This window comes from Xyrauchen texanus, chromosome 17, assembly GCF_025860055.1.
Source record: "Xyrauchen texanus isolate HMW12.3.18 chromosome 17, RBS_HiC_50CHRs, whole genome shotgun sequence".
Classification (NCBI taxonomy): Eukaryota; Metazoa; Chordata; class Actinopteri; order Cypriniformes; family Catostomidae; genus Xyrauchen; species Xyrauchen texanus.
The window spans coordinates 19,702,601-19,717,920 of NC_068292.1; the positions used below are offsets into that span (position 1 = coordinate 19,702,601).

The window sequence follows — 15,320 nt, forward strand, 5'->3', positions numbered from 1 at the left end:
ATCACAAAACCAATTACTCTAATCAACTCCACTGGCACTCTTGATTATAAATAAAATCAGCAGCACTCCAACACAATTAGACATAATTATTATTTTAGACATAAATATTTACCTGTTTCTCACCCAAACCTATCAAATTGCTTATGGATTATGGAAGTTATGGATTTTACCACTGGAATCTTATGGATTACATTTATTCTCCCTTTATTTATATTTTGGAGCTTCAAAGTTCTGGTTCCCATTCACTTTCATTGGATGGACCTACAGAGCAGAATTATTCTTCTAAAAATCTTCATCTGTGTTATGTAATTATCAGTCGCAAAACTAAGACTGCTCCTGAGAAGCATTCCTCCCCTAATATACTGGGTCTTTGTATCTCTAAGACAAAAGCTTGTCCTGTTGTAGGCTTAAATGGGTGATTCTTTCTGGCGTGGGCAAGAGTTATCCTTGAGGATAAATCTGCACTTTGTTGTGAGGCTACAGGCTCTCTGGTCTTACCGGTGCTGAGTTGTCCTTCCTTCCACTAGAGCGGACCATACGTCCCAGAACCACGACTCCATCAATGGTGATGTTCCCTGCGGCATTGATGGGTTTCTCTCCCACTGTTTTGCAGTCGATCACCACTTTGGCTGTGGTTTTGCTGATGGCCACATGAAGCTAGTTGAAAAAGTACATGAAAAAGGGTTACATGAAATAGTCATGCTGATACTGATAGTTCGACTGATACTGACCACCAATAATTATTTGTATGTTATGCCAATAAACTATATGATGGTGAATATAATGAATCTTTTGAATCTTGGCAAAGATAAAGAGTACATTGTTTGAATTGGAAAAAAAGTAATTATCTACTTCCAATATCAAATCAATGTATGTCATTTATCTGACCGGTACAATTCATTAAAACAATCTTTAATTAATGGTGCTTTCTAAGGCAAGCATGCCTATTGCTCATGCTTGGGGTAGGGATTTGAGCAAATCACTAACCCTAAATTTAACATTTGGCACATAACTTCAGGAGAGGTGTACTATTACTTTTCTGAGTGATCGGAATTCTGATATTTGTCCAGCAGATTATAAAACAGGTTCATAAAATCCTATAAACTTACACTGAAAGAGGGACCCATAGTCATTTCTGTGGGACCAGAATATCACAGATACTTTCGACCACCAAGAACATTCCTCAAACTCAAAACACTTTAGCAACCGCACAGCTATGCCCAGGCAATAACCCAGAGCTCACATGCATCATGGCGGTGAGTTTAGCACGGACAGCAATCATTTATCACCGTGTTAAACACGTTGTTTAAATTTCAAATTCAAAACAACTTCAAACTCTGTAAAACCTTTTAGTCTCAAACTTCCTTAGACTTCATTGAAAGTGAATGTTATGGAACAGATTAAGTTCACCAATGCACTCCAAAAAACCAGAATAAACCTCAACATGTCTATCATCTAGAGGCTCTCGCAATTTACAATGTGTGCTATTGTTAAATAGACTGCCACACCACACCGTTATACAGGGAAACTAATTTAAATTTGGTCTCCAAATAACAAAGCCAAAACTGAAACAAGCTAATATTGAGTTAGCAAAATTTCATATTTGTGTGTCAGAGTTTTAGTATGAGACGGCACACGATACCTCTTTATGGAATTATGGTCTAAAACAAAATATTCTCCAGTTCAATGGATGTAATTGTAAGTGTGTGTGTGTGCGCGTGTGTGTGTGTGCTGTCTGATAGCAGACTCAGACTAAGCTCATTATTTTGAAGTCTCACATTTAAGTCAATTGTAAGGAATTACAATGACCTTTGTCACCTTACAATAAACAAACACACGTTAAACTTTTCTATCATAGCAGAAAAAACAGGTTTAGACAGACAAAATTTGTTAAAGTTCATAAGACGATGTGGCCACGTTTCTCCAAATATGGATTTTCATATAAAATATAACCTCCCAATCTTTGAGCCAGAAGCATCATGCCCAATTAAACTGAGGGGCCACGTGGCCCCTTTTATTTTTGATCCAAGTGGATTTTAAATGCAATCAGTGAAATCAATGAATCAACAAATCAATAAATATTTAAATAAACTAATCAATCAATCAATCAACAAACAATTATATAAATAAATAATATGTGTGTTTGATAATTGGCACAATTATTGTATGTAAATAAAAGTGTTTATCTAAAATGCTGTGACAGAAATCAAACTTTTAACAGTTGTAGTTCTTTATAACTTGACACAAGTGTGAGACACAAACCCTAACCCTACTGCTGAAAAAAAAATACAAAATTTGGCAAATACATTGTCTAACGCATGTTTACATAGAAAAACTATTGAAAAACAGCACAGGCTGAAGCAAAACTGTGCTCGGTGTGAACGGCCCCTTAGTCAGTCCAACAGAGTAGCACCTTGTGCAGATCATTTGCTTAAGCTGAAAATTGTTTCATCATCCACCCACCGTCATTGACTGATTTGCATAAAACAAAGAAATAAAATTTGTATGGAAAACAATAGCAAGTGTCAAAAATATTTTTCCCATATAACATAAATGCATTGAGTTGTATGTTTGTCAATTTCAGTTGTAACTGTACTTAGTTTATCAAAAAAAGAATGTACCTAGTGTACCAAGACTGCCCACCAAAAAATTGGTGCATGACATGTCTGACCTGAGCAGCAGATGTTTCTGCAATGAAAGCCAATTAGATGCTACAGCTGCACCAGTGACATCCATTTTAGATTAGGACAGGTCCATGTACTCCATGTGTTTAACCTGAAAGTGCTGCTGAATGTGTTTATGAGTGTGTCTGGACTACTCTGCTAAGCAGGAGTGGCAGAGGGGAATGAGAGGTCAGCATCACACCTATTTCAGCCCAGCCACTGCTGGTCACATCTCCTTCCTAATCAATCTCTGGATAATTCTGGCCCATTTTATGCTCATACAGAAACATACAGAAAAAAAGAAAGCTATAAATTATCATTGCCATTCATCTCAATAGTAGATGCTCAGCCAGCGCATGATTATGCAATTTGAAATCTGACACATTTGGTCATGGGTGCTTAAATCTTAAGCCAGATATTTGAGCCAGTCACCTGAGCAAAAATGCTAAGTAATCACTCTGGAACGAAAGGAAAATGAAGTCCTGACAGCACTGATTGGCTAATGGCATCACAAGGTGACGAACTGTCCCAAACCCTTCACAAGTGACTATCATGTGCTGTAACATCAAAGGCTAATAACCATGAAAAATGTAAACCTATTTTTCGTTTTAAATAACAAAAAAGGTCACTGGCAAAACACCTAGTATACTAAAATGTAATATTTTTGCAAAAAACATTTAAACAGGATACATAGAACCTTCTGAAAGGCTGTCCATGGAGAAAGATGCCTTTTGTCCCAAGAATGGTGTAGTTACAACATCCACCAGAAAAATCCAACCTGGTCTCAAATAAACATGCTACTATACCTATGTACAAAATATTTTTTATGGGGCTTGTTGTACGTATCGTTGCATTTTCCTTGTGAAATGAACACTAGAGGCGCTAAAATAACTATTTTATTTGCAATCCCACAATTCACGAATTAAAGAGTAGATTTGCGGTTCACAAACATCCTTTTCAACCTGTTCCTCACACAATGCAATCTTATGACATCAAAATATTTTGATAATAGTACTTGGCTTGAAAAGGTGATACATGTTAAGATTTGCATTGCATAACCATTTACATTTATAAGCTTGTTCAAATGCAATCAGATTGTACAACTGGTAGAGCTTTGCACCTGCAATGCTACAGACTGAGTTCTCAACAGCATGTGCATCTCGTGAGCCGAAAGTGTCATAGAAGCAACAAAAAATGACATGATTCAGCAATTGTTTCATTTCACATTTGCTTTTTATGATACTATCAGTTAGGTGTAATGGTTAGGGTAGATTTGTTGATTTAAAACTCGACAACATTTTTTTTTAAACATAATCTGTTTGGGAGAAAATTTAATTTGTTGCCATAAAATGTTGCCACAGTCACATAATTTTCATGAGACCAGGCTTGGCTGAGGCCAAAAGCTCCAATTCCTCGATCACCTCTTAAACACTCAGTGCTTTATTTGTCCATTGGTAGTTTTTTGATTCTTGTGATTGTAATCACAAGGGTTTTGAATATGAATCTCATTAGCGACTACAGAATGAAACCACACTGACTCAAAGCTGATTGCTTTGGTGTCACTCTATAAAGCAGATTATATGAGTGACAAAACAACAAAACATAGACACTGCCAAAAAATTATATAGTTTTTTCACTCATAAATTACAAAAGTGTCATCAGTTACTCACACTCATGTCGTTTTACCCCTGTATAACTTTTTCTGTGGAACACTAAAAGGAGATGTTAGATAAAATATTAGGGACTGATAGCCTCAGGCAGCATTCACTTTTTATTATATGGAAAAAAGATGCAATTAAAGTTAATGGTGCCTAAGGCTAACATTCTGCCAAACATCTCCTTTTGTGTTTCATGGAATAAAGATCATATGGAACAACATGGAGCAACATGATGGTAAGTAAATTATGACAAAATATTTTTTTTTAATTTACTATAACATTAAGGAGTGGCCACACTACTAGACTTTGTGCTGCATTCATTTACATTTAAATATGCATGCAGGAAATTTCATTTTCAGCTGTGAACCAGAATTTGGAAAAAACTCTTTACTGTGATTTCATAAAGCGGAAAGACATTTGGCCCTGCGATGGACTGGCGACCTGTCCAGGGTGTCCCCCGCCTTTCGCCCAATGTTAGCTGGGATAGGCTCCAGCCCCCCGCGACCCTGTACACAGGATAAGCGGTTGACGATGGATGGATGGATGGATGGATGGATGGATGGAAAGACATTTGGCCAACAGAGGATCAAAATGCCACAGATTGACCTCTGGGCTCAATATAAAAACTTTAAAGCTGCATGGTTTGCATTGTCTGTAGTAATTTTGCACACACAAAGCTTAATGCGACTGCACTTTAAACGAGTATCCTTTTTTTTTTTTTTAATTATTATCTAAACATCTTCAAAAATGATATATTCACCAGATAAGAGTTGCATACGATATTTGGATATCGATATATATCTTTAATATAGGCAAAGTGTATTTTGTTCCCCTTCTGTCACTCGACATTGTGTCGATTGTAGTGACACAAGGGGTCTCGTCTGAGAGCCTCACGTACCTCTGAACTTGAGAAAAGGCCAATGTCAAGTTGGCAGACAGAATTTGCATGCCCCGGACATACGGGTATAAAGGGGAGCGGGCGAGCGAATGTCAGCCAGATTTTTTCTTCGGAGTCAAGCGGTTGTGCAACAGCAAAGCTGAGTTCACCACTGTTCCACTCACCTCTACTGGCGATAAGCATGTCACATTTCAGCGGCTTTCTCCTCTCTGCACGCTGTGCAGTCCACGCCCCTGGGCGCTTCTACAGCGCTTTCATTGCCTGAAAGAGTGTTTCTCCTCCTAAAATAGTTTATTTCCTCTAAAAGAGCAATACACAGCAGACGTTGAACTTCAGGACGCGTCTTTTCAAGATGCCCTTCTGCGTCTGTGTGGTTCCTGGATATGGTCGATTTCTCTCCACTTCTGATGGTCATAAAAGCTGCCTCGTGTGCCTGGACTGCGAACACACGCAGGCAGCGTTTTATCTCAATATCAGTCTCAATATCAGCGCGCCTCACAACTGAGCGCACGCAGTCAGTGCTCAGGTGCCTCGCTCGCTTCAAGCCAGGTACAGTGGTTCCTCTAAAACAGTACCAGAGGCTCCTTGGGGCATATGGCATCCTCGGCCGCGGTCGCGTCGCTCGGGTTGATGCATATGAGACCGCTTCAGCACTGGCTTCAGACTCGAGTCCCGAGATGGTCATGGCACTGCGGCACATACCGTGTGTTAATCACCCCTTACTGCAGTCAGACTTTCAACCCTTGGACAGACCTCTGTTTTCTGCGGACAGGTGTGTCGTGGTCACCACATAAGCCTCTCAACTGGGTTGGGGCACCGTGTGCTACAGGCATGCAGCCACTGGCTCCTGGATGGGGCCCCACCGGCGTTGACACATCAACTGCCTCGAGTTGTTGGCTGTACTCCTTGCCCTGCGGAGGTCTCTCCCGCTGATTCGGGGAAAGCACGTCTTGATCCGTTCAGACAGCACCACCATGGTAGCATCTGATAGATCTCTTTGCCTCCCAAGACAACTCCCACTGCCCGCTCTGGTATTCCCTAACGGTGGCCCCTCTCAGTACAGACACGCTGGCACACAGCTGGTCCAGGGTGCTGCACAAGTATGCATTCCCCCAGTGAGCCTTCTTGCACTGGTGCTGTGCAAGGTCAGGGAGGATGAGGAACTGGTCACCTAATGGCTCCTTACTGGCCACTCGGACCTGGTTCTCGGAGTTCACGCTCCTCACGACAGCACCTCCCTAGCAAATTCCCCTGAGCAAGATGCTCACCTCATCCTAAAACTGTGACCGGGCTATGTGCCCTAGGTTCCTATGACTCCCTTCAGGGTTTAGGTCGTGAACCTGCAAGTGAAGCTGCCCCTGGAGGAGACAAACCCAGCCTCTTTGTTGCTTTGTCCTGTGCGTGCTTTGCGTATCCATGTGGACCGTAAGCTGGGCTCTAGATGCTCTGAGCAGCTCTTTGGCTGCTTTGGCGGACAGCAGAAAGGGAGCACCATCTCCAAACAGAGGTTAGCTCATTGGGTTGTTGATGCTATCCCCTAGCCTATCACACCCAGGCCGTGCCCCCTCCCCCCCTTGTGGGTTTGAGCACACGCTACGAGAAGTGTGGCATCCTCGTGGGCACTGGCCCATGGCACCTCCCTAGCAGACATCTGCAGAGCAGTGGGCTGGGCAACACCCAACACCTTTGCTAGGTTCTACAACCTCAGGGTTGAGTCGGTCTCGTCCTGTGTTTTTTCAGGTCCGAGCCAGTAGAAGTCTGTAATACGGAACAGCCGACCGGGTGTTCCGCTTGCACCTTGCGCCCTTAACAAAGTTGATCCAGTGCGCCTTCTTTCACAGGTTAGCCACTAAGCTCTCGCTTCCTGGATGCTCTTCCTCCCTAGCCCTCTTGCTGGCGAATTCAGCAGAGGAATTTGCCACCTGACCCACCACAAGTCGAGTTCTCCGTGTTGGGCTTGAGCTGCACAGGCATAGTTCCCGCTTCAGGCAACTCCCTGTTATGTATTTTCCGCAATACGGTCACCCTGCTAGCAGGACCCATGTCTCCCTTGGGCAGTCCTCGCTGCCCCCAGTCGCCATTTCTGTTGCAACTCCTCCCTTGTCAGGCAGGATCTACCACCACACCATGTCCATGGGTGGCTTGACAACCCCCGTGTGTATTAGCCACAAGTTACCTCCCCCCAGTCTGGGCAGGTTGTGGCCTCCGCAAGGCCTTTTCCCCCTGAAAGAATAGGAACGGAAAAGGACACCTTCCCCGATGCGTCTATAGCGTTAAGATAGCCCCAGCTGCTTTTTAACTCTATGACGAGAAACATAGAGAGAGAAAAGGCATGGCTGGCTGGCTGGCTGGCTCCCATACAAGACATGTCGCCTATTCCCGTATGGGTGCTGGGAACCTAAGAGCGGTATATGACACCTTTCATTGGGGGCGTTGGGGAGGGTTACATGCAGCCGACCCAGCTGCTTCTAGCACGCAGCAGCCTGCTTACACATGGCTCGGCAGTCACGTAATACGGGTAGTGCATGGTGTTTTGAAGTGGGACCCCTTGTGTCACTACAATCGACACAATGTTGAGTGAGTGACAGAAGGGGAATGTCATGGTTACTGTTGTAACCTCCGTTCCCCTATGGAAGGAACGAGACATTGTGTTCCCCTTGCCACGTCACTATCCCTACCAATGTTTGTAAGACAAAAACACTTATTTTCTCAGAAAACAAGCCTTACATCTAGTCAGTTTTACTTAACAGGTATAATATAAATATATTTATATTTTAACAGGGTATTTAAGCATGTATATCCTGCTGAAAAAGCTTAAACCAGCATTGTTTTCTGATTTTAGCTCATTTAAGTTGGTTCTGGCTAAACAGGCTTAGCCGGTCAGCAAGCTGGTCTCCAAACTAAACACTGCCCGAAAAAAAAAAACAGCCAACAGCCAACTGACATCTGACATTTTCTTTTTTGTTTTGTCAGCAGGAAGCTGGAAAACACAACTTCTTGGCTGTATTTTCTTTGTTACTTACATCTTAAACAGATCAGATTTTTTTACACACGTGTAAAAAAAAAAAAAAAAAAATGCATGATATTTTTAATCATGCAGTTTGAGCCACTTCCAAATTATGTTTTAAATCAGATACCGATATGTTGACATCTGACCTGCCAAAACAATGTCTAAACACTCATATCCGATACCCCTTGTATTTTTGACATTATTTTCTGCTGAAACATAATTTTCATTTATAGTTGAGCACATATAACAACATTATTCTGGAGGAAAGAGATATCAATCAATAGTGAAATGTCAAGCACACATTTTGCAAAAAGGAGACAAACATTAGGCTACAAACATTCAAATAATTAGAATAAATCTATATGCAAATGGGTGAGAGCCCAGTAAGCCTATCAGAAAGTTTTATGATACACTTCGGCTGATTTTGTGCACACATATTTGAACAAAATGTGGAGGACATCAATGATAATCATTTGGTTGAATTACAAGTGCAGAATTAGCTAAATGGAGTGTAATGAATAGCAAAAGTGAGCCTCTCTAGTATTTCCAGAAAAGAAGAGTGGTTAAAGAACAAGTAGGTTTTAGTTAATCCTTAATGTGGACAGGAATATTCTGAATAGATTTACACTCTATGTCTAGAAACAAATTAATATTTAAGCCCTTTTTACTATAAATGTCCATCTTTGACCAGCCCCGACCAGCCCCGACCAGAAGGTGGTGATATGCACGAAGAATATGAATCGTCAAAAAACAAAACAAGAAGAATGTGAAAACTGGAGATAAAAAAGCAGTTAAGAATTAACTGTTAAATTATTAATCTAATTCTAACCCACACCAATCAAACCGCTTCTGAAATCATGGGTTTATGACGTATGGATTTATTTTGTGCTGCATTTATGTGCTTCTAGGAGCTTCAAAGTTCTTGCCACCCTTCACTTGCATTGTATGGACCTACTGAGATATTCTTCTTAAAATCTTTATTTGTGTTCTGGAGAGGAAAATAAGTCACACATCTGGGATGGCATGAGGGTGAGTAAATACCTTTAATGATGCCGTAAGGCTAATGAATGCACGCATGGGAATTCTTACATTTAAGTCATGTAGGGAGTCATCTTTGAAGAATTAATTGTATTCTTGTAATGTTTATTGACATTTCCAAGAACAATTGCAAGTAAAATAGTGGCATGTTTGATGCTGTTCATAGCTCTAACAACACTAAATAGTGCTGACTGACAACCTAGTGCGGTTTGGCAGATAATTAAGGTAAACACATGTTGATTAGTACTTAAGTGAATGTAAATAGGCGGGACAAAGTCTAATCAAAAAGATATTCAGGCAGGATATGGTCAAAAGACTGTGCATTAAGCCTTAAATTGTCAATGCAGCCCTTGTTAAGAATGTTTTTTTTAGTGCAGATTTTCAATGAAAGTCTCTCAATTCCCACCATTTAAATGAAACAAGCTCTGATTTATCAATTAATTCAGAATCCAGAGTGGAGACAGTGCTGTAGTAATCTGTATTACTCACAGACTCTACACTTGATGAGCTCTGCCAAGAGGGATTACTGTACAAACACATCATAAGCGATGTCAGGAGAATACTTACTCACACACACAGACATAATGGTTTTTATACAGTACAAACTTTATATTCTATCCCCTAAACCTAACCCTACCCCTAAACCTAACCCTCACAGAAAACATTCTGCATTTTTACATTTTCAAAAAACATAATTTAGTATGATTTATAAGCTGTTTTCCTCATGGGGACAGACAAAATGTCCCCACAAGGTCAAAAATTTCGGGTTTTACTATCCTTATGGGGACATTTGGTCCCCACAAAGTGATAAATACACGCTCACACACACACACACACGTTGTGTTTCCATGTTTTATGGGGACTTTCCATAGACATAATGGTTTTTATACTGTTCAAACTATATATTCTATCCCCTAAACCTAACCCTCACAGAAAACTTTCTGCATATTTACCTTTTCAAAAACATAATTTAGTATGATTTATAAGCTGTTTTCCTCGTGGGGACCGACAAAATGTCCCCACAAGGTCAAAAATGTCTGGTTTTACTATACTTATGGGACACTTGGTCACCACAAAGTGATAAATACACGCACACACACACACACACACACACTAATGTCACTGCATCAAAGGCTGTGGATGGCTTGTCAGGCACTTAGCAGGAATGGGGAATTATAACCAGACAGCCAACACTGAGCATTGAGATCCACCAGAAAAGATCTCAAAACTACTGGAGGGGGAGAAAGTGATAGAGTATTCTTCACAAGCATGGATATGAAGAAAGAATACATAATATTAACAGGACAACACTATCAAAAGCCATTTTCATACTGACAGAACTCCAGACCCGACATCCTAGGTAAAATAATAAAACAAATTCCCTAATGGAGACTACAGTAACTTCGATGACATAGCATCATCTCTTATTGAGAGAAAGGAGGTACACCGGGCATAAACCTGCATCACATAAACATAAAATTTAATCTGACAATAAAGCATGCCGTTGTGACGATTTAGTCTAAAACAGTACATAAGCAGGTGAAAAAGAGTCACAACACACCGCTCTTATCAGAGTACACACCGCTCTTATCAGATGTTTTTTGATAGTTTTTTATGTTCTGTGCATCTGTGTTTTCTCTCACTCCAATACTACTTCATCAATCTCAAGAACAACCATAATGTAATTGCATGTCAGCAAGAATTCATCACTTGTTAAAAACAAGTCAATAGACTATTGGCATATTATTGGAAAGAAACAATCAAAAATTAAATACAATCATGAAAATTAATAACAGACAAATGTGACGAGTGAACATGAATGTGTGGACAGCCAAACATTCATATCAGAATTTAATTCGAAATTTTAATTTTAAAGTTTTCCTTTCACTTGCGGAAATAAAATCTACAGATGGGCAACACGTCACTCTCTTCTCTCAGATGTCTTGTCTTAACATTTTGAACAATTCTATCATCACACTAATTCATCGCCATCACAACTGTACTGAAATTGCACAAACATAATGTAAACATTTACATTATGTTTATGGTAAAAAAAAAACACTCCACTCACATATTCCGGCTCTTATACAATAAAATTCAGCATTATGTGGTTCTAATTTTAAAGACACAACTATAAAGAAAATATGGTAATCTTTAAAAGGAAAATAAGTACATTCAGATCTATTTGGTAACCTGCAGCATTGAAAGTTATTTAGTATGAATTAACAGTGACTTTGGTTACTGTAACTCAAGTGCTTCCAAAATCCAGAAAAAAGTGATTTTTCCTGAAAATAAATTACATTTCCAACCATAAGTCTGCATCACAAATGAGTGTATAGTTTCTGTGATCACAGTTGTAGCTGGACCATACATTGGAAGAAGGACTGACCTTATGGAAACTGCCATAGAACATTTTTTTAATTTCGGTTTCTTCAAAAGCCACCGTTTGAAAATCTCCCTTGTAGTCGTGACTGAAGAAGGTTAATGTTTTCCCTCCATCTTAAGATAGACAACAAAATAGACTCAAGTTAGTCTTTACATCTTTTGAGCAAATATTTGTAGTTACTATTGAAAAAGCAAAAAGTGTAATCCTTACTGTCCAGGATAATGCCAATCAGTGGCTGATTGTTTTTGTCAAGTATTTCCCACAATGCAAAAGGCTCCTGAGGAGTTTCAGGCAGTATGCGGAAGAGCACCGTTATCGTGTAGTCAGATGGAAGGCCTTCAGGATGTAGATACCTATGAACATGAATCACACATATACAGTAAATATTGTTGGGACATACCAAAGAAGACCACCAAGAGCTGTGCTTTTTTATATCTTAAACACCTATTTACTAAAAATGAACACAAAATGTCCTGCAAAAAAACCCCAAAAAAACAATTGTATTGCAAGTAGTGAAAGTATTCCTAAATACAAAATACTGTATTCCAACAGTCTGTTGATTTTTATTTAGAGGCTAGGTCATTTGGTCCAAACTTTTTTCGGAGAATTATGGAAATTTGGCATTCGAATTGGTGTGAATAGTTTTTTTGCAAAAAAATCTTTGTGAATCATTTATACTCTCTTGCCATTTAGATGCATCGGACGTGTTGTAAAAAGGCCATTAGACCTTAATTTGGGAGGCATATGAATATAAATGTCTTAAAGCAGTGGTCTTCAAAATATTTCAGGCCAAGAACCTCTTGATAGATGTGGAGCAGGGAACCTCTGAAGCTTGGCCTATGATAAAATGTGTCTATTACCATATGGATGTACATACATTATGATGATTACATTGCAAAGACATCAAAATAATCACTGCTGATGTGCAGTCATACACTTATATTACGTTTCATTTTTACATAATACATTATGTAAACTGCTACTGACCCCCTATAAAGATAAACAATATAGATATAGAATAAACAAATAAACTCTTGACATTTACATGGATAACAGTCAATTGATTACGGTTGACAATTGCCATATTTTTAAAACAGCACTGCCAGAAAGATGGAGATTCAGGCACTTTTTACAAATTAATAAATGTGAACTGTTTCCAGAATGCTGCCTTTTTGCTGCCTTCTTGCTGCATTTGCATTGGCTATTATCATAATCACCACTGAGATTATCATAATAACAGTGTTGCAGTGATTCCTAGCCATCTGAGTGCAATTTAAAGTGACGCTTTGGTTTGCAAGATTTACAGTAGAGACCCACATGCTGAAACTTGGGAGACCTCAGTCAGTCTAGATCGGGAACAGCATCTCCACCACTACCACACTGAGCACTGGGGCCACCCAGGGCTGTGTGCTCAGTCCACTGCTGTTCACTCTGCTGACTCCCGGCTGTGCAGCAATGCACATCTCGAACCACATCATCAAGTTTGCCGATGACACGACCGTGGTGGGTCTCATCAGCAAGAACGACGAGTCAGCATACAGAGAGGAGGTGCAGTGGCAACAACCTGTCCCTGAGTGTCGACAAAACAAAAGAGATGGTTGTTGACTTTAGGAGAGTACAGAGTGACCACTCTATGCTGAACAGCGATGGCTCCTTTGTGGAGATCATCAAGAGCACCAAATTCCTTGGTGTTCACCTGGCGGAGAACCTCACCTGGTCCCTAAACACCAGCTCTATCACCAAGAAAGCCCAGCAGCACTTTCTTCGAAGGCTGAGAAAAGCAAATCTCCCACCCCCCATCCTCACTACATTCTATAGAGGGACTATTGAGAGCATCCTGAGCAGCTGCATCACTGCCTGGTTTGGGACATAAACCGTTTCGGACCGCAAAGCCCTGTAGAGGATAGTGAGGACAGCTGAGAAGTCATCGGGGTTTCTCTTCCCTCCATCAAAGACATTTACATAAAACGCTGCATCCGCAAAGCAACCAGCATTGTGGATGACCCCACACACCCCTCACACAAACTCTTCTCCCTCCTGCCGTCTGGCAAGAGGTACCGAAGCATTCGGGCCCTCAAGGCCAGACTGTGTAACAGCTTCTTCCCCCAAGCCATCAGACTCCTCAATACTCAGGGATTGGACTGACACACACACTGTACACCATCCAACTTTTGCACCTGTCCAGAGTTGCACTTTAATTCATTGTCACGTTATACCTGGCTGCTACCTCAATAACTGCTATGTCCATAGAACACTATTTCATAGTATGTTATGTTTATATTTAGCATTTGAGAAAGTGTCATCTTTTTACACTACTCAATTACAAATGTGTACTGGTCGGCGCTGCACTATCTATTACTGTGCCTATTGTCCTGTTCCTTTTTGTCATTTATTGTACTGTCCTGTCCACGTTTGCACGTGCACTTTATGTAGAAATGTTATTTAGTCTGTGTAGTCTCATGTGGTTCTGTGTTTGTCCTATGTTGATTTATGTAGCACCACGGTCCTGGAGGAACGTTGTCTCGTTTCGCTGTGTACTGTACTAACTGTATATAGTTGAACGGTAATAAAAAACACTTGACTTGACTTGACTCATGTAAACTCAGTGTTACAAATTATGCATATAAAATGCACATATTTAAAGGGACCATATTAAATTATGAAATATTTTAACTTCTTCAAACACTTAAAAAATTTATGAATTTAACAAATAGAGTAGTTCCCATTCTGTCACTCACTCAACATTGTGTCAATTGTAGTGACACTAGGGGTCTCTCTTGAGAGCCTCGGTTGCCTCTGAACTTGAGAAAAGGCCAATGAAAAACTGTCGAACAGAATTTGCATGCCCCTCCCCTGGACATACGGGTATAAAGGAGGGCGCAATACGGCTGTATATGGTACAAAAGCCTATTTGAAATAATAGTTAGAAAATTATATATTTTTTAATCCTGTTTAAACCTACTTTTCTATAAAATAATTAAATTTGAACCACATGTTGCTTGAATCAAATAAATACACATTTTTTAACTATCAGTAACAAGATAAACATTATTGTCAATTTTACTTTATCAAATAAAGATTTCACATAAAAAGATGAGTACATCAAAATATGAAGTTAGCCATTTTGGAAATTATTTTACAAGATCTTCTAATTCCAGAAGAGCATGGAAACTTTCACCAGGTGGCAATAAAAGATTAAAGAGTGGCTCAAAATGTTTTAATAAAAACTCATTATCTCTCATTTTATCTCATTCTTATGTATTTATTCAAAGATTTTGTATTTAAGAATAGGGAGGCGAGGGTTAATTTTATTTAAAATAATGGTTTGTTCCAATTAGCAAAGGTGCGAAAATTGTGTATTTAAACCAGCCGCCACTAGTGGAGAAGAAAAAGATGGATGACAAGTGTTTGAGCACATGGACAAATTTATGCCAGCACTGCTTGTATATATATATATATATATATATACAAATATACTCCGGTCTCATTGTTTAGGGATGGGAGTAGGAACTGCTGTTAGTACCAAAATAAGGGCTAGTTTTGTGATTGCTTTTAAACACAATTTATTTGCACATTTTGTAACTCTAATGGCTTAAACATCTTTTTAGAATGCCATTCCTTTTCTCTGGTGTGATTCTCTTTGTGCCACTTTCACAGTAGGAAAGTG

General features: G+C 39.8%; 1 protein-coding gene across 4 annotated transcripts in view; it reads right to left on the reverse strand.

The window, feature by feature from the left end:
- LOC127658463 (collagen alpha-1(XIV) chain-like) overlaps nucleotides 1–15,320 on the reverse strand; it is a 176,011-nt gene that overhangs the window by 45,040 nt on the left and 115,651 nt on the right. For all 4 annotated transcript variants that reach the window (XM_052147787.1, XM_052147788.1, XM_052147785.1 and 1 more), the window contains 3 exons: nucleotides 11,864–12,006; nucleotides 11,657–11,766; nucleotides 499–657 (listed from right to left, as the gene is read on the reverse strand). In XM_052147787.1, coding sequence (XP_052003747.1) covers nucleotides 499–657; nucleotides 11,657–11,766; nucleotides 11,864–12,006 — 412 coding nt within the window. The remainder of the gene's footprint in view (nucleotides 1–498; nucleotides 658–11,656; nucleotides 11,767–11,863; nucleotides 12,007–15,320) is intronic.